Source organism: Aegilops tauschii, chromosome 1, assembly GCF_002575655.3.
Source record: "Aegilops tauschii subsp. strangulata cultivar AL8/78 chromosome 1, Aet v6.0, whole genome shotgun sequence".
NCBI classification, from domain to species: Eukaryota; Viridiplantae; Streptophyta; class Magnoliopsida; order Poales; family Poaceae; genus Aegilops; species Aegilops tauschii.
The window spans coordinates 310,416,476-310,437,478 of record NC_053035.3 but is presented as its reverse complement, the minus strand read 5'-3'; the positions used below and the strand labels follow the sequence as shown (position 1 = coordinate 310,437,478).

At 50.0% G+C, this 21,003-nt stretch overlaps 1 protein-coding gene across 1 annotated transcript; it reads left to right on the top strand.

Annotated features, from left to right (window-relative positions):
• The first annotated feature begins 1,716 nt into the window (after positions 1-1,716).
• LOC109770185 (scarecrow-like protein 6) lies at positions 1,717-4,195 on the top strand. The gene has a single exon (XM_020328898.4). The coding sequence runs from the start codon at positions 1,995-1,997 to the stop codon at positions 3,858-3,860; it is 1,866 nt and encodes a 621-aa protein (XP_020184487.2). The 5' UTR covers positions 1,717-1,994; the 3' UTR covers positions 3,861-4,195.
• Positions 4,196-21,003: the final 16,808 nt, after the last annotated feature.

The following is a 21,003-nucleotide window of genomic DNA, read 5'->3' as shown; positions in this document are numbered from 1 at the left end:
AGCAACAAAACAACAGTAATCGTCCTATCGAATGCCTACATTCCCTTCATCGCATGAATTGCAGCAACAAAACATCAATCTTTCCACCAAAATCATGAAGAACCTAGCCCGATCAAAACCCTAGGACAAGGGGGCAACCCAGCAGGAGACGAGGTTGATCGAGCGCGCACCGTACTCAGGAGGGAACTCCCCGGGCCCCCGTAGTAGCGGCTCCATGCCGCGTCGATGGGCGGCGGCGTCCAAACCGGCGGCAGAGAAGGCGACGGCGTTGAGGCAGAGAAGGCGACGGCGTCGAGGCAGAGGCGGAGAAGGCCAGGGGTTAAGGGGGGTTTCTGAGCACCGGGTCGAACCGCTGCTTGTACTTATCTGGACGCGTGGACCGATCTACAAATATTGTACTACACAAGGGGGAATGTAGAAAAGTGCCCAAGACCAGCCGCGAGCCTTCTCTTCCCACGTGGCAGCCCAGTTGGCACGTTTCGGACAATTTTGTAGCTAAACGTTACCGCATCAGAGTTGGTGTATGACTTTTATAGGGTTTTTTTTGTTTGTGTATGAATCCGTTACCGCCGCGCAAGTTTATGTACCCAGGTGTAATTAACTCCAGATTTAAGCACAGCTCTGACTCTGAAGATGGTACCTTTTGTGGATAAAAGCAATGATGCTTTAGCGTGCTCTCAAGCAAAGTAATCGAGATCGAGAGAGAGAGAGAGAGAGAGAGTGCTTAACTGGACGACGTCAGGGGTCAAAAGCTGACGCCAGTGAGTGAAATGATGATGCATTTTGGTGCAAACAGCTGCTTCAGCTTTCTAACTTTGCTGTTTCATCCTCTTTCCCGGTGTCTCGTTGATTATTCATTCATCTTTGGGACTCCAAGCCTGAACATATATACTCCTGGCCTGGCCAGCCTGAAAAATAGTGATGCGGCAACTGCGTGAAGGAAGACGCGGCCATGAGTGAATTCATGATAACACTGGCACGGTGCCACTTGTGATTTGGTGTGGGGTGACCAAAGGAATGAGCATTGATTGCACTGACTGCACGAACGAATTTCTCAGGGGGTCCTTGCATGCCAGAGTTTGGCACTTTTCTGTCCCTCCTGATATAGTGAAAAATGAAATCTAATCACGCCCAGCAAAGCTAAAATTAATACTCCTAGTGGAACAAGCAGTTCCTGATAAACTGAAACTTTTCAAGTAGGACGTGCACACAAACAAATCACTAGTAGTAGTACTAAAATGGTGGAAGACTTTTCCACGACAACAACAGTTGTAAAGATTGGCTAGCAGGTAGAGGAGGGAGGCTAGATGAGCAGATAGATTTGTTGCAGGGCATGGAAACTAGCGCACATGCAGACGAGGCGGGCGAGCGAGCCACAACTGTACTGCTCCTTCCTTCCTGCAAACAGTTTTATGTCCGCGGATGCATCATCAGGAATTTTGCACAGCCTTTTTCTTTCTCTCTTCTCTTTCTGTTGCCACCGAACCGTGAGCTACAGTGGGGAAGCCATTGCAGCGAAAGAGAAAGTGGCCGAGAGATGAGAGACTGGCTAGTTGAAGCAGTAGGAGAGGGAGAGGAGAGGAGCAAGGCAAGTACTCAGCGGGAGGGAGAGAAGGCCACTCCCACTTTATCGCCTTTTTCATGTTGCACGCTATCATTTCAAGATCAAGACGCTGCCAAGAGAATAAAATACTCTCGCTCTCCCCCCACAGCCTCACTCACACCCCACACGCAAAGGAAAGAGGAGAGGGACAGGGGCCACAGCGACAGCAGTACAAGGGTGGTGCTGCTGGTAGCGGTAGCGGTAGCGTTAGCTCCCTACTACTAGGACTGTGCACTACTAATGGCCCCGTAGACTCCACACCAGAGCCAACTTTGGAGGGAGCGACGAGGGAGGAGAGGTCGACGGAGGAAGGAGAAGACTAGACTAGACCAGCACCCAACTCTTGCTGCGTGGCGGGGATTGGTGGTATGAGGTGTTGCTGCCGGGCTAGATGAGAGGAATGCCCTTTGGTGGAGAGGGTCACGCGGGGAGACTGCAGCAGCCCAAGCTCAGCGCCGGCTTCTGGGCGGAGCCCACGTCCGTGCTCGACCGCCGCCACAGCCCCAGCCCCAGCCCGCCCTCCGAGGCTTCCGCGCTGTCGTCCGAGGTGGCGAGCCTCGCGCCCGGCGGCGACGGCAAGAACGTCTCCCCGCCGCCGCAGCAGCAGGCATGGCCGGCCGGGGAGGATGCCGCGGCGGGGGTCAAGGAGGAGTGGGCGCACCAGCTGGCGCCGCTCGACATGGGCATGGGCCTCGGCGCCGGCGAGGGGTGGGACGGCACGGCGCCGCCCGGGCTCGCCGGCCCTGACAGCACCTTCCTCCGCTGGATCATTGGCGGCGGCGAGGACGCGTCCGCGGGGATGGCCGGCGTCATGGATCCGCCCGCTCTGGAGCTCGACCACGCCACGTCTATGATGTCGCCGCCTGCGGCGTCTCTCGGGCCCAGCCTGTCGCCGTTCGCGCCGGCCATGGAGGACGCCAAGGGGGCCCCTTTCGGCCACGCGCCCAGCTTCCTGCTCCACCAGCACCAACACCACCCCCAGCCACACGCGGCCTTCTTTGGCGCGCACCCGTCTTTCGAGTCGGCGCCGCCGCCGCCCAAGCGCCACCACCCGATGGCAGGCGCGCCGGCGCCGAAGCTGCCTGCTTTCCAGGGGCATCTCGCTCCGGCGGGCGGGTTCTTCCCCGCCCTGAAGCCCAAGGCGGGGACAGCGAACGACGAGGCGGCCGCCACGGTGGACCAGCTCGCCGAGGCTGCCAAGTTTGCCGAGGCGGGCGACGCCTTCGGCGCACGCGAGATATTGGCGCGGCTCAATTATCGGCTCCCCGCCGCCCCCGCGGCCGGGACGCCACTCCTCCGCTCTGCCTTCTACTTCAAGGAGGCTTTGCGCCTTGCGCTCTCCCCCAACGGAGAGACGCCCGCGCCGCCGGCGTCCACGCCGTACGACGTGGTCCTCAAGCTCGGCGCGTACAAGGCCTTCTCCGAGGTCTCCCCGGTGCTCCAGTTCGCGCACCTCACCTGCGTCCAGGCGGTGCTCGACGGGCTCCGCGGCGCAGGCTGCATCCACGTGCTCGACTTCGACATCGGCATGGGCGAGCAGTGGGCGTCGCTGATGCAGGAGCTCGCGCAGCGCCGCCCGGCAACGGCGCTCAAGGTCACCGCATTGGTCTCGCCGGCGTCGCACCACCCGCTCGAGCTGCAGCTCATCCACGAGAACCTCTCCAGCTTCGCCGCCGAGCTCGGCGTGTTCTTCCAGTTCACCGTCTTCAACATCGACACCCTCGATCCCGCGGACCTGGTGGCAATCGCTGGCGGCGACGCCCTTGCCGTCCACCTCCCCGTCGGCGCCGCACACGCGGCAGCAATGCCCGCCGTCCTCCGCCTCGTGAAGAGCCTCGGCGCCAAGGTGGTCGTGTCCGTGGACCGCGGGTGCGACCGCACGGAGCTGCCCTTCGCCGCCCACCTGTTCCAGGCGTTCCAGTCCACCGTGTTCCTCCTCGAGTCCGTGGACGCCGTGGGCACGGACCCGGACACGGCCGGCAAGATCGAGCGGTTCCTGGTCCAGCCGGCCGTGGAGCAATGCGTGGTCGGGCGCCACCGCGCGTCCATCGAGAAGGCGCCGCTGCCGTGGCGGGCCGTGTTCGCGTCGGCCGGGTTCACGCCGGTGCAGGCCAGCACGTTCGCGGAGTCGCAGGCCGAGTCGCTGCTGCACAAGGTGCCCGTGCGGGGGTTCCGCGTCGAGAAGCGCGCCCCGGGCTCGCTCTGCCTCTACTGGCAACGCGCCGAGCTCGTGTCAGTCTCGGCGTGGCGGTGCTGACAACCCCGACCTCCCCGGCGCCGTCGCCGGCGTCGAAAGAAGCCGATCGGTCTTAGTTAGGACTAATGATCCTACTACAAAGTACTATTTCGTCGTTGTAATGATCCGAACCGTCTCGCTTAGTGTCCTAAATTGGAAGTACTATGTTAATGGTGTCGCCTTGCATTTGCCGCTGGTTGCTCGGTATGCTCAAACTGTGGTGTCAGTTGATCACGAGTAGAATTGGCATGGCTTGGCAGGTTGCAGGGCGTGTGTGTGTGGTGGTGCAGTGCGTTTCTACCCTCTACGTGTTGCTACTCTATAGCTGTGAAATCAATGGTTATGGCGTTTTCAAATGTTTCTTCTCCCGCTCCCTCCTCCCTCCGTCCTTGACCGTTCTCTTCTCAGCTTGCCTTAGAGCAACTTCAACGGGCCGACCTAAACACGGCGATTTCGTCCATTTTTTGTCTGTTTGGGTCGGCCGCCCGTCCGGCGTCCGTCCTGTTTTTTATATGGGTCGGCAGCGCGTCCAACGCGCCAATCTATATATGCCGGCGTGGCCGGCTGGCCGGCCAATTTTACATGATTTGCATTTAACATATTGTCAAATGAAAATGTTTTAACAAGCCAAAATAGTCTGGCCGTCCAAATAAATAGTATAGTTTTACAAGCCAAATACCAATAAACATGTTTCACATAATTTTGCAAACGAATAAAAGAAGATACATCTATTGGTTGACAACATGAGCCCACATATGCTCAACCAAATCATTTTGCAGTTGTACGTGAGTTTCCCAATCACGCATGTCTTCATGAAATTGAGTGAACTACTCAAATGTTGCCGCTACTCAATGCTCAGGCACAACATTCTCACCCTGAAACTGAAAGCCTTGATCGTACAGACGTTCCGGGCACTCGTCTTCTACGATCATATTGTGCATGATCACACAAGCAGTCATCACCTCCCACAGTTTCTGCGTGCTCCAAGTATTAGCAGGATACCGAACGGTGTCCCATCGAGATTGCAAAACACCAAAGGAACGCTCGACATCCTTTCTAGCACTCTCTTGCTCTTGGGCAAATCTTTTCCTTTTCTCTCCGACAGGGTTGGGTATTGTCTTGACAATGTGGTCCACTGAGGATAGATACCGTCACCCAGATAGTACCCTTTGTCATAGTTGTGACCGTTGACAGTAAAGTTCACCGGTGGGCTGTTGCCTTCGGCAAGCCAAGCAAACACCGGCGAGCGCTGAAGCACGTTGATATCATCGTGTGATCCAGCCATGCCAAAGAAAGAGTGCCAGATCCAGAGATCTTGAGACGCCACGGCCTCTAGTATGACAGCGCAAGCCCTGACATGTCCCTTATACTGCCTTTGCCAAGCAGAAGGGTAGTTCTTCCACTCCCAGTGCATGCAGTCTATGCTGCCAAGCATCCCCGGGGAAGCCCCTGCTGGCATTCATTACCAACGGGCTGTATCTTCAGTTGTCGGCTCTCTCAAGTACTCAGGGCCAAACACAGCAATAACAGCCTTGCAGAACTTATACAGGGACTCTAGGCATGTAGACTCGCTCATACGGACGTACTCGTCAATGAGATCACCGGGCACTCCGTATGCAAGCATTCGGATGGCGGTAGTGCATTTCTAATAAGAGGAGAAACCAATCTTGCCGACGGCATCCTCTTTGCACTCGAAGTAGTCATCATAGCCGACCACTCCCTCTCTAATACGGTTAAAAACATGACTATTCATACGGAACCGGCGGCGGAATTTGTTATGTTTGAACAACAGGTTTGTTGTATCAAAGTAGTCCTTCCAGAGAAGGAAATGCCCGCTCTCTTGGTTGCGATTCAACGCCGGAAGGTGGCCCGGAATGGAGCCACGGAACAACGGCCGCTGGTTGTTGAGGTGGTGATGGACCACCACGGCAGCCAATATCTCCTCCTCGTCGTCGGACGACCAAACGTCGGAGTCGCAAAGGAAATTGTGGAAAAAGAACTCGTCGGCGGAGTCCATTTCGTACCTTGGCAAACTGTTGAATAGCTTGCGGGCGTCGACGTTGAAGACGGCCGGCGAGGGGAGTCGCGGCGCCCACAGACAAGCTAGCTGCCCTGCCGGCGTCCGACGAGGGTGACGGCGTCCGACGAGCGTGCCGGTCGGATGTGGCAGGGGCGGCGAGGCGGCTTCTTGGTCGCGGGGCGGCTGTGCGGTGGGGGAAGTGGCGGTCGGAAGCAGTTTGCTCCCCGGCGGCAAAACGGCGGCGGAGGGCGACGGGGGGGAGGGGCGGCGTTGCTGGGCGGATGTGGAGGCGGCGGCAGCTGGAAGAGTCGCCGGAAAAAAATGGGCGGCGGCGTCGGCGACGGAGGAGGCGGGAGGGTTGCTTGTTGGCCCAGGGTGAGACGGGAGGGCAATGTGCTAGAGACCAGCGGGTCCGGGGACAGGAGTAGGCGAGCGCGCGCGCGTCCGTCGCGTGTCCGCGCCGACGCAAATCCGGCTCAAAAATGGGTCGCCCGCGGACGAAAAACGGACGCGCGTCCGTTTGGGTCGGCGCGTTGGGCCGCCTTTTGTGTCTGCGCCGACCCAAACGGACGGCCGCGGACGAAATGGGTCGCCCCGTTGGAGTTGCTCTTACCTGCCAGTTTTTTTACGAGTCTTTGGGCCTTTCCAACCTGATTGTAGAAGGACAAGTATGGGCTGTGCAATCGCAATACGTTGATCGATGCACCAGGCACGTATATATGAGTACAGAGGGGGGCCACAACCTCGACTATACAGAGAAACTAGGAGGTGGGCCCAATACACAATATACACGTACATAATATACTCAAACCCCCCCCCCCCCCCCCCCCCCCCCCCGCGGTCGAAGCGGCGCCAGTGACGCAGAGACTGGAACAAAACTCCTCGAAGGTGGAAGTCGGCAGTCCCTTCATCATCACATCGGCGCACTGTTGTGCGGTCGGAACATGAAGGAACCGAATACGTCCAAGGGCCACCTCCTCGCGCACAAAGTGAATGTCCAGCTCAATGTGCTTAGTCCGGCGATGATGAACGGGGTTGGCGGAAAGGTACACCGCAGAGACGTTGTCGCAGTAGACAACCATAGCCTGGGAGACATCGTGATGCATCTCCTGAAGTAACTGTCGTAGCCAGGTACACGCCAGTCAAGCAGGAGTGAATGCACGGAGGGTTCTATAGCACTAGATAGGGTTTTTGGGTGGGTCTGGGGTATTGGAGTCCGACGTGGAGAACGTCCGGACTCCCTGAGACCTCCCCCCCCCCACCCCACCCCACACACACACCCCAATTTAGGGCCGACTTGTGGGTTCCGTACGGCTGGCCGGGTCCGACCTGATTTTGACGATCCGTGTTGAAGGCCTAAAAGTGCCCGGACGGTTCAGTTTGAATATTTGATACCATTTTGATGATCCTCATTGGAGATGCCCATATCCGCTAGTCTTCTTGAAATATGACAGTGTCCAAGTTTCACCATTCTTTTCTCGTCTTGTTTGGAACACTACAAGTTCGAATGGCATTGAGGGATTTCACCAGATCCAGTTCAAATTCTGCATGATCCAGAGCATCTTTGGATCATAGAACTAAATAAAAATACAAAGAGGAAAAAAATACCCAAATTTGACCCCAAAAAACATGTACAAAAGAACCCAAAAAATGTGAATATTGTCCAAAAATCTATTTGCATATGACACATGGTAACCCCCCGCCCTCCTCCTCCCAACCCTAGTCGTCCCTCCTCCTCACCCCCGCCCTCTTCCCTTCCTCGCCGCCACCTGAGGCAGCCGCCGGGCAAGCCCGGGGCGCCAAGGATGGTGGCGGCGGGGCCTCGATTGCCCTGGCTCTGCGTGGGGAACCCCGGATCTGGAGTGGCGGCTCCATTGGCAAGGCACAGCCGGCTAACAGCCGTGCGGGCGGTGGATCTGGCGTCCCGGCCGCGCGGGCGGTGGGATCCGGTGGTCGTTGGCCGCCGGCGACGGCTTCTGCGGCGGTCGGTGCGTGCGATCTGGCGCCTCCCCTATTCGGCGTGCGGGCCAGCCTGGTCAGGCCGTGCTTCCTCTTGGTCGCCGGTTCTGTACAGGAGGCGGTGCTGGTGGCGGGATCTAGTTCGGGCGAAATCCCTGGCCGGCCATGACCGGCCGCGCCGACGGTGACGCCTGAGGGCGCCGTTCCCCTCCTTGGAGGCGTCGGTATGGACTGATCTCCTCACTTCCCCTTCACCTAGGTCTCCCGAGCGAAAGCCCTAACTTTGTTGGGCGGTGGCGCCGCTCACGGCGCCGTTCCCTTCTTAAAGGCGCCGCTTTGGGAACCTTGGGGTTGGGTGGCGCTTGTGGGTGGTGGGCGACGGCGGTGGTGCGGCCCTATTCTAGCATGGATTTACGTCCGTTGCTTGGAGATGGACTCGCGTAGGTGGAGGTCGCCGTCTGGCGTCGTGGTGGCGTCAATGGCGGAGGACCTGCCAAGGCTCGTGTAGGTGGAGGTCGTCGTTTGGTGTCGTGGTGGCGTCGATGGCGGAGGACCTGCCAAGGTTGTCACCTCAATCTGCTCTGAAGATGGACCAGTGGAAGATGGCGGTGACGACACATGTGAGTGCGTCGGACCGGTTTGAGCTTCGGACCCGGCAGATGGCTCGGTCGGGGCCTCCGGCTTTAGATGTTAGGCTTAGGTGAGAGGTCTGGGTATGTGGGCCAGCTTGCACCCCTTCATCATTTGGATAGGAGTAGCAGCAGATGTTGCAAGATGGCAGATTCAGGCATATTGTTGTTATACTTTGTAAGGTCCTCGAGCATAATCAATAAAATGGCCGCATGCATCTCCCAGATACAGAGGTCAGGGGTCATCCTCCTTTTCAAAATAAAAATATTTTTTTTTGCATATGACACATGAAAAAAGCTGGAATTATGATTCAATCCCTCGAGGCAAGTTGTTGTGGATGTTGAAACTTATGTGCTCTCAAAGCCATATAAAGACAATCCACTGAAATCTCGTAACACCATTCATGTGATCCGCATCGTCCATCTAGTGCAAATTTTGAATTAGTAAAAATCTACAAAAATAAGGTATTCCCTCCACTTCATATTACTTGTCGTTGAGTTTCGTACCAAGTCTTCTTATTTTTTAAAATAGTTTGAATTACTTACCACATGTGTCACGTGGTTAGTTTAGTAAAAAGGGATTACGAGAATCATAGTCAAAAAGTGGTAATACGGGCCCGTCTCTTCTTTGAGCCTAACTCTTTTTTTTTTGCGTGGATTCTTTGAGCCTAACTAACTGTTTTAAAACAGGTAATTCATGGATTCACCTAAAAAAAGGTAATTCATGGATTAATGAAGGTTCTAGATGAGCAGCACTAGTAACCACGCGACTTATATTTTACGCCCAAATGTTGTAGACGTACAAGACCTCGTCAACATGCTCGCTGTCATCCAGTTCGTGATGGATCTTGATGGAGACGCTGGATCGTGTAACAGCGTCATAATGCCAACGATAACGGCGGCCGGAATTGATGAATGCTCCGTGGTGTTAATCAATGCTGATCAAGTGTACGCACAGTACCATCCATTTTCCTGTAGTGGCTTTGCGCTTCTGTCTGGAACATCCACACTGGTGTGCTACACTGCTACAGTATCTTGTTCGTGTGTACTAGTCATGCTAACAAATGGGCACACGACAGCTTAACGACTAAGCCGGCGAACATACATCCCTACCAGCTGGTCTTCTTCGTTATCCCCCTCAGCCGCCGGGTCACCAAACATCTCATAGTACTGATCCGTAATTGTCGACGATCATGGCGACTGAAACTTATCGACGCGACGTGTAATGCCAAGGCCTAAGGGCTGTTTGGTTGGCATGCTAAGCTTGCCACACTTTGTCACGTCACGAGTTAGACAAGTTTCGTTGTTTGCTTTGCAGTCACACTTGTGGCATCATTTCTTTAATGCATACTACTCCCTCCGTTTTTAAATATAAGTCTTTTTAGGGATTCCAACAAATAACTATATACGAAGCAAAGTGAGTGAATCTACACTCTAAAATATGTTTACATACATTCGTATGTTGTAATCCATTTAAAATGTCTAAAAAGATTTATATTTAGGAACGGATGAAGTTTTTTTTAAGCCCCAACCGTAGAACAATAGTTCTACGGTATTTTCTATTAATAATAATAAAAAGTACAATTTACAAAGGACCTACAAGAGGCCCTAAAGAGGGAAGAAAAAACTATCCTATGCCTGTTTTACGAATAAAGACCATCACTTTATATGTTATTTCCTATCCACTGTGAGAAACTGGCAGAATGCTTATTCTTAATCATGTGTTTAAGAAGGAGAATGTCTTGCTTGAGATAATATCTCCATGCTTGCAAGGTTGGTTGTTGTGCACGGAAAACTTTTCCATTTCTCTGAATCCACATGTTCCAGCAGCCCAAAATGATAATCTCCGCTGCAAATTGTTTTGGTATGTGCTTGATGGCTAGAATGGTGTCCTTATATATGGAAGTACCTCTTTGTCTGTTTGGAATCAGAGAGTTCCAGCATTCTTGTGCAAAATTACAGCCCCAAAGTAAATGCATGTTTGTTTCCTCAGCCTTTTGATTGCAGACTGGACAATACAGATCATCTAGATGCATACCTTTTCTCTGAAGAAGTGCTCTGGTATTGATTCTGCAATGTGCCGCTAGCCATATTTTTGTGTGTGTTTTAGTCTGCTAGAGCTATTCCATATCAGGCTGAATATAGGGTGTTCATCCTTTCGTTCAAGCAACGGACGTGTAATGCCAAGGAACGGAGGAAGTAGACCCCACATGTCATTGATTTAGAGAATGTGACAAGATTGCCTCAAGTGTGGCGTTCATTTGATTGCCTAAGCTTAGGCATGTGTGACAAAAACGTGTGGCAAATGATGACAACCTTTATATATGACCTGAACATATACCCTAAAAGTTGTAAGTATCCGGTTTTGCACCCTGTTCCTCTATGATTCAAACAAGTTGCGATGCAACAAGAAATGTGTAAACGTAAGCAACCACATGCGCTCAGTTGGGGTGTGATGCGTGAGCATATACACGAACCCGTGAACTTTTTTCATAATTCATTTTCAGTTTTGCAGAATCCTAGGTAAGGAACTCTTTGATTCATAATATATCATCGGAATTTTGGAGGATTCTATTTCTTAGTAATTTTGATTCATAATATATCATCTAAATTTTGGATGATTCTATTTCTTAGGAATTTTTCATGCGTAGCTTGCTTGGAGTGGAGAATTGCAAACCATAGACAATTTTAAAGGAAAAAAAATCTATTCAGTCCAACGTCATGCAAATTGATAATGGAATTTTTATTTGTTTCATCAAGAACTATGGCATGTGCATAATATATAAGAAACATGCATCTATGGTTTCTTCAATTCTTGTAGGATTCAATATGCTACGACATCCAATTCCTAGTCCCGTGTTTTTAAGAGAGCGATGCACTTACAATGTAATAACATTTGATCCTTTAGCTTGATCAATTAGTTGGTTGGAGCCTTTGCTATTTTTATTGGAATCAGCTGTCTATTCTCATTTCCAAAACACCTAAATCCCTATTTTTGTCATTGCAGAAGAATGGTCAGCCATGTCCATTCACTTGTTTTTTTGCCATAATGCTACTTAAATTGACGGGCCTATAGAATCATTAGTAAAATTATCCATCAATTTGCCAGCACGACACGCACCTCGTACGACATCGTATGGAAGAACTATGCCGCAGGAAATCCTTCTCTATACAAGTTCATCAAATTTAAGAATCGTTAGTAAAATTATATAAATAATCATATGATATATGTGCCTAAGTACTCCTATAATTGTTAAAATAAGGAGATAGGAGGAGGGAGGCCCACCCTTTCCGCCTTGCCCTAATGGTATCTAAATTTTTGGACGTTTCAATTCTGTTGACAAGTCTTTTAAAAAATACCAGTATTGTATATATTTTAAACTCGTTTAAATTTTTCCATTTCACACATTAATTAAAACTGAAATATATTTTTACAAGTGATAACAAATATTCGTAATCCATATTTCACTTTTAGTGTTTCATTTTTTAATGATTGAAACTATTTATTTTAAATGAGTGACATAACTTAATTCACTTGCTATAAATATTTCACATTTCAATCTCAGTTATATTTCATAAACATCAAATTTTAAAATGAGTGAAATCAATTTGTTTGAAACATGTGAAATTGTATTTTTCCTGAAGAGTGTTTTCTTTAAATGAGTGAAATCTTGAAATGGGTGATATCTCCTATATGAAATGGGTGAAATAAATTTTTTATTCAGAGAAATATGTAAAATCGGGTTTTTTATGGGTGCAAACATTTTTTCAAATTGTGTGAAATGACTGAAATCACTTCTTGGAAATAAGTGTTTTTTGCTTTTGAATTAAGTGGAATAAATTATTTTTAAATTAACGGAATATGTTTTCTGAAATGAGTGAAATTTGTTTTAAATGTGTGAAATAATCTTTCAAAAATGAGTGAAATTATTATTTTTTAATTGAGTGAAATAAGTGTTTTGCAAGGAGTGACATGGGTGTATTGAAAAGAGTGAAATAAGTGTTTTGGAAAGAGTGAAATCAATATTTTGTATCGAGTGCAGTTAGTGTTTTCTAAATAAGTGAACCGGTGAAATATGTTTTTCGAAATGAGTGAAATCAATATTTTGTATTGAGTGAAATTAGTGTTTCTAAATAAGTAAATCAACCAATTTTTTTTAAAGAGTGAAACCAGTTTTCTGAAGCGAGTGAAATCAGTCTATTGAAATGTTTGAAATTAGTGTTTTGAAATGAGTGAAACAGATTATTATTTTAAATACTCGAATCAGTTTTTGAGACTAGAGAAATCAGTTGCTTGAGTTGAGTGAAATTAGTATGTTGAAGTGAGTGAAAGTGACTATTTCAAATATGTGAAATTGATTTTTTAGTGTGTGAAACAAACCGAAATTGAAATACGATTTAAACAGTAAAATTCAAAGTAGTTAAAATATATCCAAGATCACTCTTGTTTTAAAGGTCTTATCGCCTGAATTCAAATATATAAAGAATTATAAATAAATAAATTTGGTTTAAAATTTATCAATCATTCAAAATTTTGTAATGAAATTAAATAGAAGCCTTTGGCATGGGATGGAGGAAACGGAGAATGCATGCATCCCTTTTCTTCACCGACTCACTCTTTTTCATGGCTAAAAGGTGACATATTTCCTACTCCAGGATTTTTTTTCCGGTAAAAACTTCCAGTCTATGCATCAGTTGTCAAGGCAGTACAAAGAACACTAGAAGTAACAAGAATTAGATCCAAGTCCATGGACCACCTAGCAATGACTACAAGCACCAGACCGAGCCTAAGGCGCGCTGTTGTCATCGTCCTGCCTCAGCGGAGCCGAGCAAACTTGGTTGTAGTAGACAGTCAGAAAGTTATCATGTTAAGGCCCGACAAAATCAAGGCACTAGAACAGCAACCATCATCGATGAAGAGAAACGTAGATCGGAAGGATCCAACATGTATACACACAAACCCAGACAAATGAATACCGGATCAAATTGGATCGATCGAAGAACAACACTAGCCGAATCTTATGAGATTTTCAGCGGAGACACACCTCCATACGCCATGCGGTGATGTTAGACACACCACCTTGACGGGGCTAGGCAGGGAGAACTTTACTCCAACTTCACGGAGTTACTGCCGCATCTGAAGGAAATATGGCCTAGAGGCAATAATAAAGTTGTTATTTATATTTCCTTATATCATGATAAATGTTTATTATTCATGATAGAATTGTATTAACTGGAAACTTGATACATGTGTGAATACATAGACAAAACAGATTGTCCCTAGTATGCCTCTACTTGACTAGCTCGTTAATCAAAGATGGTTAAGTTTCCTGACCATAGACATGTGTTGTCATTTGATGGACAAGATCACATAATTAGGAGAATGATGTGATGGACAAGACTCATCCGTGAGCTGCTACCTCTAGAGCATGCGTTGGTTTTCCCTTGAAGAGGAAAGGGTGATGCAGCAAAGTAGCGTAAGTATTTTCCTCAGTTTTTGAGAACCAAGATATCAATCCAGTAGGAGACTACACGCAAATCGCCTGGTACCTGCACAAACAATCAAGAACCTTGCAACCAACGCGATAAAGAGGTTGTCAATCCCTTCACGGCCACTTGCAAAAGTGAGATCTGATAAAGATAATAAGATAAATATTTTTTGGTATTTTTGTTGTATAGATTGAAAAGTAAAGATTGCAAAATAAACGGCGACAGAAATAGCTAGTTGACGGGAAACTAATATAATGTAAAGTAGACCCGGGGGCCATAGGTTTCACTAGTGGCTTCTCTCAAGATAGCATATATTATGGTGGGTGAACAAATTACTGCCGAGCAATTGATAGAAAAGCACATAGTTATGAGAATATCTAGGCATGATCATGAACATAGGCGTCACGTCCGTGACAAGTAGACCTAAACGATTCTGCATCTACTACTATTACTCCACACATCGACCGCTATCCAGCATGCATCTAGAGTATTAAGTTCATAAGAACAGAGTAACGCATTAGGCAAGATGACATGATGTAGAGGGATAAAATCAAGCAATATGATATAAACCCCATCTTTTTATCCTCGATGGCAACAATACAATACGTGCCTTGCTGCCCCTGCTGTCACTGGGAAAGGACACCGCAAGATTGAACCCAAAGCTAAGCACTTCTCCCATTGCAAGAAAGATCAATCTAGTAGGCCAAACTAAACTCATAATTCGAAGAGACTTGCAAAGATATTAAATCATGCATATAAGAATCCAGAGAAGAATCAAATATTATTCATAGATAATCTTGATCATAAATCCACAATTCATGGGATCTCGACAAACACACCGCAAAAAGAATTACATCGAATAGATCTTCAAGAGAATCGAGGAGAACTTTGTATTGAGATCCAAAGAGAGAGAAGAAGCCATCTAGCTAATAACTATGGACCCGAAGGTCTGTGGTAAACTACTCACACATCATCGGAGAGGCTATGGTGTTGATGTAGAAGCCCTCCGTGATCGAATCCCCCTCCGGCGGAACGCCGGAAAAGTCCCCAAGATGGGATCTCACAGGTATAGAAGGTTGCGGCGGTGGAAAAAGTGTTTCGTGGCTCCCCTGGATGTTTTTAGGGTATAAGAGTATATATAGGCGAAAGAAGTAGGTCGGTGGAGCCACGAGGGGCCCACGAGGGTGGGGGGCGCGCCCTCCTGCCTCGTGACTTCGTTGTTGATTCCTTGACGCCCACTCCAAGTCTCCTGGATTGGGTTTGTTCCAAAAAAGATCCTCGCGAAAGTTTCGTTCCGTTTGGATTCTGTTCGATATTCCTTTTCTGCGAAACACTGAAATAGGCAAAAAAAACAGCAATTTGCACTGGGCCGTCGGTTAATAGGTTAGTCCCAAAAATAATATAAAAAGGTATATTAAAGCCCATTAAACATCCAAAACAGATAATATAATAGCATGGAACAATAAAAAATTATAGATACGTTGGAGACGTATCATTAGCTTAGCATAATGATCGTTAAGTTTTATTGCTATTGCTTTCTTCATGACTTATACATGTTCCTCTGACTATGAGATTATGCAACTCCTGAATACCGGAGGAACACCTTGTGTGCTATCAAACGTCACAATGTAACAAGGTGATTATAAAGATGCTCTACAGGTGTCTCCGAAGGTGTTTGTTGGGTTGGCATAGATCGAGATTAGGATTTGTCACTCGGATTATCGGAGAGGTATCTTTGGGCCCTCTCGGTAATGCACATCATGATAAGCCTTGCAAGCAATGTGACTAATGACTTAGTTACAGGATGATGCTGTAACACCCCGAGAATCATGCTACAGTAACTCACTGTGATTAAGCTAATCATGTTGCTAAACAGGGCTTGATCACAATTGCATCAAATTTCTTTTCAAACTCCTAGTTCAAACTTCAATTAAAATCAAAGTGGAAAATAAAAGTTTTCAAAAATTTGAACAAAAATGTTCGGTGGGTGCCAAATAATACACTGGTAATTATGGTGGAGAAAACACATTTTTATAAAATACCTAAATACTTTTAAATGAAATAAAACAGAAAAGAAAATAAACAAATAAAAAGAAAAGGCAAAAGAAACAGAACAGGCAGAGAAAAAGAAAAAAAGGAGAAGGCCCTTCCCCCCCACTGGACCCCTGGCCCGACTGGGCCGACCCCCGGCCCAGCCCACCTCTCCCACTCGCCCCCCTCCCCTGTTCCCCCGATCGGGGTCGGAACAGGGGCCGTCCCCGCCGCACCCCCTCGCCGGCGACGGGGGGGATAAGGACGCCAGCCCCCCCGCCTCCTCGGGCCCCTCTCCCACTCACCCCCGCTCTTCCTCTCGGCCGCTGCGCCTCCCCCGTCAGATCCACCTCCCTCTCCCCTTCGATCCCCACCGCCCGACGCGCTCGCCGCCGTTCCCGTCGTTCACACGGCCACCATGCCCCAATCGCCACCTCGCCGTGTCATACGCCGTCGCCGCCCTCGACTACACCACCTCCGCCTCTCCGTTGCAGCTCGGAGCCACTGCAACGGCCTCCCCGAGCTCGTCTTCAACTTCGGACGCCGGCGACCCCCTTCTTCCCCGGCGCCGACCTGCTGCTCCTAAGCTCTCACCGGCCTCCGTGTGCCGCGCGGTGAGCCTTTCCCCCCTCCTCCCCTGTCTTTTCTCTCTCGCGCGCCCCCTAGCTGCTTCCCCACGCGCGCCCGAACGCCACGCCGCGGAGCTCGCCGCCGGCGAGGCTCCGGTGACCTGTTGATCACGGGCTCAAGCCCGTTGCACTCCCCACCTCGCGTAGATGCCCCCCCAGCCCCTCCGCTTACTCGATAGCCCGCCGTAGCCTCGTTTCCGTCGGGCACCCGTGCGCGCCGCCGCCTCCGCCGCTCGCCGGCGCCGACTCCGGCCAAGTCCGGCGAAGCCCCGGCCACCCCTGGATGCGGCGCTGCGAGCCCTTTCGAATGGGCCTAGCCCCGCTCCTCCCCGAGCCCCGTAGCGCGATTCCGGCCAACTCCGGCGAGGGGCCGCCGCTGTTTTGGTCGCCGGAGTTGCTCCGGCGCCGGCCGCCGACGTGGCTGGCCTGGCCCCCCCCAGTGCCACTGCCAGTGGGCCCGTGGGCCCCGTTGACTGGGTCCACCCAGTCAACGTGCTGACTGGGCAGGCCCAGCCACTGACATGCGGGCCCCGCCGCAAAAATGAAAAAGAAAAAGAAAAGGAAAATGTTTTATAAATAAAAATAATTAATTAATCTAATCCCTCACTGACAGGTGGGCCCAGTAGTTTTACTAACTAAATTTAGATTAGTTTGAACTCTGTTTAACCCACTGTCTATGACAGGTGGGTCCCCCGTGTCAGTTTTGACCAGTCAACCGGACTGTTGACCGCTGACGTCACTCATACGTCATGCTGACGTCATATCCCTTTTCTGTTAATTAAATAATTCCAGAAATTCAAATAATCTTTGAAAATTCATATCTTTTAAACCGTAACTCGGATGAAAATGTTTTCTATATGAAAGTTGCTCAGAACGACGAGACGAATCCGAATACGCAGTCCGTTCGTCCACCACACCTCCCTAACCTATCGAACTAGCAACTTTCCCCCTCCGGTCCGTCTATCCAAAAACGCGAAACATCGGGAATACCTCCCGGATGTTCCCCCCTTCGTCGGTACCACCTACTGTCGCGTTAGGACACACCTAGCACCGTTCATTGTCATGTCACGCATCGTCATGCTTATGTTTGCATTGTATTTACTGTTTCTTCCCCCTCTTCTCTCCGGTAGACTACGAGACCGACACTGCTGCTGCCCAGTTCGACTACGGAGTTGACGACCCCTCCTACTTGCCAGAGCAACCAGGCAAGCCCCCCTTGATCACCAGATATCGCCTACTCTTCTCTATTCTGCTTGCATTAGAGTAGTGTAGCATGTTACTGTTTTCCGATATCCTATCCTGATGCATAGCCTATCCTTGCTACTACTGTTGTTACCTTTACCTGCAATCCTACATGCTTAGTATAGGATGCTAGATTTCCATCAGTGGCCCTACATTCTTGTCCGTCTGCTGTGCTATACTATCGGGCCGTGACCACCTGGGCGGTGATCACGGGTATATACTTATATACTTTATACATGACACATGTGATGACTAAAGTCGGGTCGGCTCGTAGGAGTACCCGCAAGTGGATCTTTGTGGCGGAGGGACAGGGCAGGTTGAGACCACCCCGGTGAGAGGTGGGCCTGGCCCTGGTCGGCGTTCGCGGTTACTTAACACGCTTAACGAGATCTTGGTATTTGATCTGAGTCTGGCCATTTGGTCTATACGCACTAGCCATCTACGCGGGAGTAGTTATGGGTATCCCGGCGTCGTGGTATCAGCCGAAGCCTTCTTGACGTCAGCGACTGAGTGGCGCGCGCCGGATTGGACTGGAACGCCACTAGGCTAGGTCTGCTTCCGGCCGCGTACGCAACGTGCAGGTGTGCATAGGGCGATGGGCCCAGACCCCTGCGCGCATAGGGTTAGACCGGCGTGCTGACCACTCTGTTGTGCTTAGGTGGGGCTGCGACGCGTTGATCTTACGAGGCCGGGCATGACCCAGAAAAGTGTGTCCGGCCAAATGGGATCGAGCGTGTTGGGTTATGTGGTGCACCCCTGCAGGGAAGTTTATCTATTCGAATAGCCGTGTCCCTCGGTAAAAGGACGACCCGGAGTTGTACCTTGACCTTATGACAACTAGAACTAGATACTGAATAAAATACACCCCTTCCAAGTACCAGATACAACCCGGTGATCGCTCTCTAACAGGGCGACGAGGAGGGGATCGCCGGGTAGGATTATGCTATGCGATGCTACTTGGAGGACTTCAATCTACTCTCTTCTACTTGCTGCAAGATGGAGATGGCCAGAAGCGTAGTCTTCGACAGGACTAGCTATCCCCCTTTTATTCTGGCCTTCTGCAGTTCAGTCCACTGATATGCCCCTTTACACATTTACCCATGCATATGTAGTATAGCTCCTTGCTTGCGAGTACTTTGGATGAGTACTCACGGTTGCTTCTCTCCCTCTTTTCCCCCTTTTCTTTTCTATCTGGTTGTCACAACCAGATGCTGGAGTCCAGGAGCCAGACGCCACCATCGACGACGACACCTACGACACTGGAGATGCCTACTACTACGTGCAGGCCGCTGACGATGACCAGGAGTAGTTAGGAGGATCCCAGGCAGGAGGCTTGCGCCTCGTTCGATCTGTATCCCAGTTTGTGCTAGCCTTCTTAAGGCAAACTTGTTTAACTTATGTCTGTACTCAGATATTGTTGCTTCCGCTGACTCGTCTGTGATCGAGCACTTGTATTCGAGCCCTCGAGGCCCCTTGCTTGTATTATGATGCTTGTATGACTTATTTATGTTGTAGAGTTGTGTTGTGATATCTTCCCGGGAGTCCCTGACCTTGATCGTACACATTTGCGTGCATGATTAGTGTACGGTCAAATCGGGGGCCAGTAACGAGATTGAACTAGGTATGAGGATACCGACGATCGAATCTCGGGCAAGTAACATACCAGTGACAAAGGGAATAACGTATGTTGTCATTGCGGTTTGACCGATAAAGATCTTCGAAGAATATGTAGGAACCAATATGAGCATCCAGGTTCCGCTATTTGTTATTGACCGGAGATGTGTCTCGGTCATGTCTACATAGTTCTCGAACCCGTAGGGTTCGCACGCTTAACGTTCGATGACGATTTTTATTATGAGTTATGTGTTTTGGTGACCGAAGATTGTTCGGAGTCCTGGATGAGATCACGAACATGACGAGGAGTCTCGAAATATTCGAGAGGTAACGATTGATATATTGGACGATGATATTCGGACACCGGAATGGTTCCGGATCGTTTCGGGTATTTTTCGGAGTACCGGGAGGTTACCGAAACCCCCCGGGGGAAGTATTGGGCCTACATGGGCCATAGGGGAGAGAGAGGGCAGCCCGCAAGGGGTGGCGCCCCCCCTCCAAGGGATTCCGAATTGGACAAGGAGGAGGGGGCGCGGCCCCCTTTCCCTCTCCTTCTCCCTCTCCTTCCCCTTTCCCCCTCCGTAAGAAAGGAAGGGGCCGGGGCCGAATACGACTTGGAGTCCTATTCGGTTTCCCCCATGGCGCGCCCCCTAGGGCCGGCGGCCTCCTCCCCTCCTCCTTTATATACGGGGGCAGGGGCACCCCAGAGCACATCAATTGTTCTCTTAGCCGTGTGCGGTGCCCCCTTCCACAGTTTACTCCTCCGGTCATAGCGTCATAGTGCTTAGGCGAAGCCTTGCGCGGATCACATCACCATCACCGTCACCACTCCGTCGTGCTGGCGAAACTCTCCCTCGACCCTCTTGCTCGATCAAGAGTTCGAGGGACGTCATCGAGCTGAATGTGTGCTGAACTCGGAGGTCCCGTACGTTCGGTACTTGATCGGTTGGATCGTGAAGACGTTCGACTACATCAACTGCATTAAACTAACGCTTCCAATTTCGGTCTACGAGGGTACGTGGACACACTCTCCCCCTCTCGTTGCTATGCATCTCCTAGATAGATCTTGCGTGATCGTAGGATTTTTTTGAAAATGCATGCTACGTTTCCCAATAGCATCGTCTTTATGAGCAGGACACAAATCCTAACAAAACTATAAAAAAATACTTACAAACACAGCCCTCCAGTGGGCAAGGATCGGGATCCACCTCGTCTCCATGGCGAGTGTTGGGGAACGTTGTAATTTCAAAAAAATTCCTACGCACACGCAAGATCATGGTGATGCATAGCAACGAGAGGCGAGGGTGTTGTCTATGTACCCTCGTAGACCGTAAGCGGAAGCGTTATGACAACGTGGTTGATGTAGTCGTACGTCTTCACGATCGATCGATCCTAGCACCGAAAGTACGGCACCTCTGCGATCTGCACACGTTCGGCTCGGTGACGTCCCACGAACTCACATCCAGCAGAGTGTCGAGGGAGAGCTTCGTCAACACGACCGCGTGATGATGGTGATGATGAAGCTACCAGCGCAGGGCTTCGCCTAAGCA

Excerpts from the sequence above, each read along its gene's own strand:
- LOC109770185 (XM_020328898.4), top strand. The coding sequence starts at position 1,995 with ATGAGAGGAATGCCCTTTGGTGGAGAGGGTCACGCGGGGAGACTGCAG.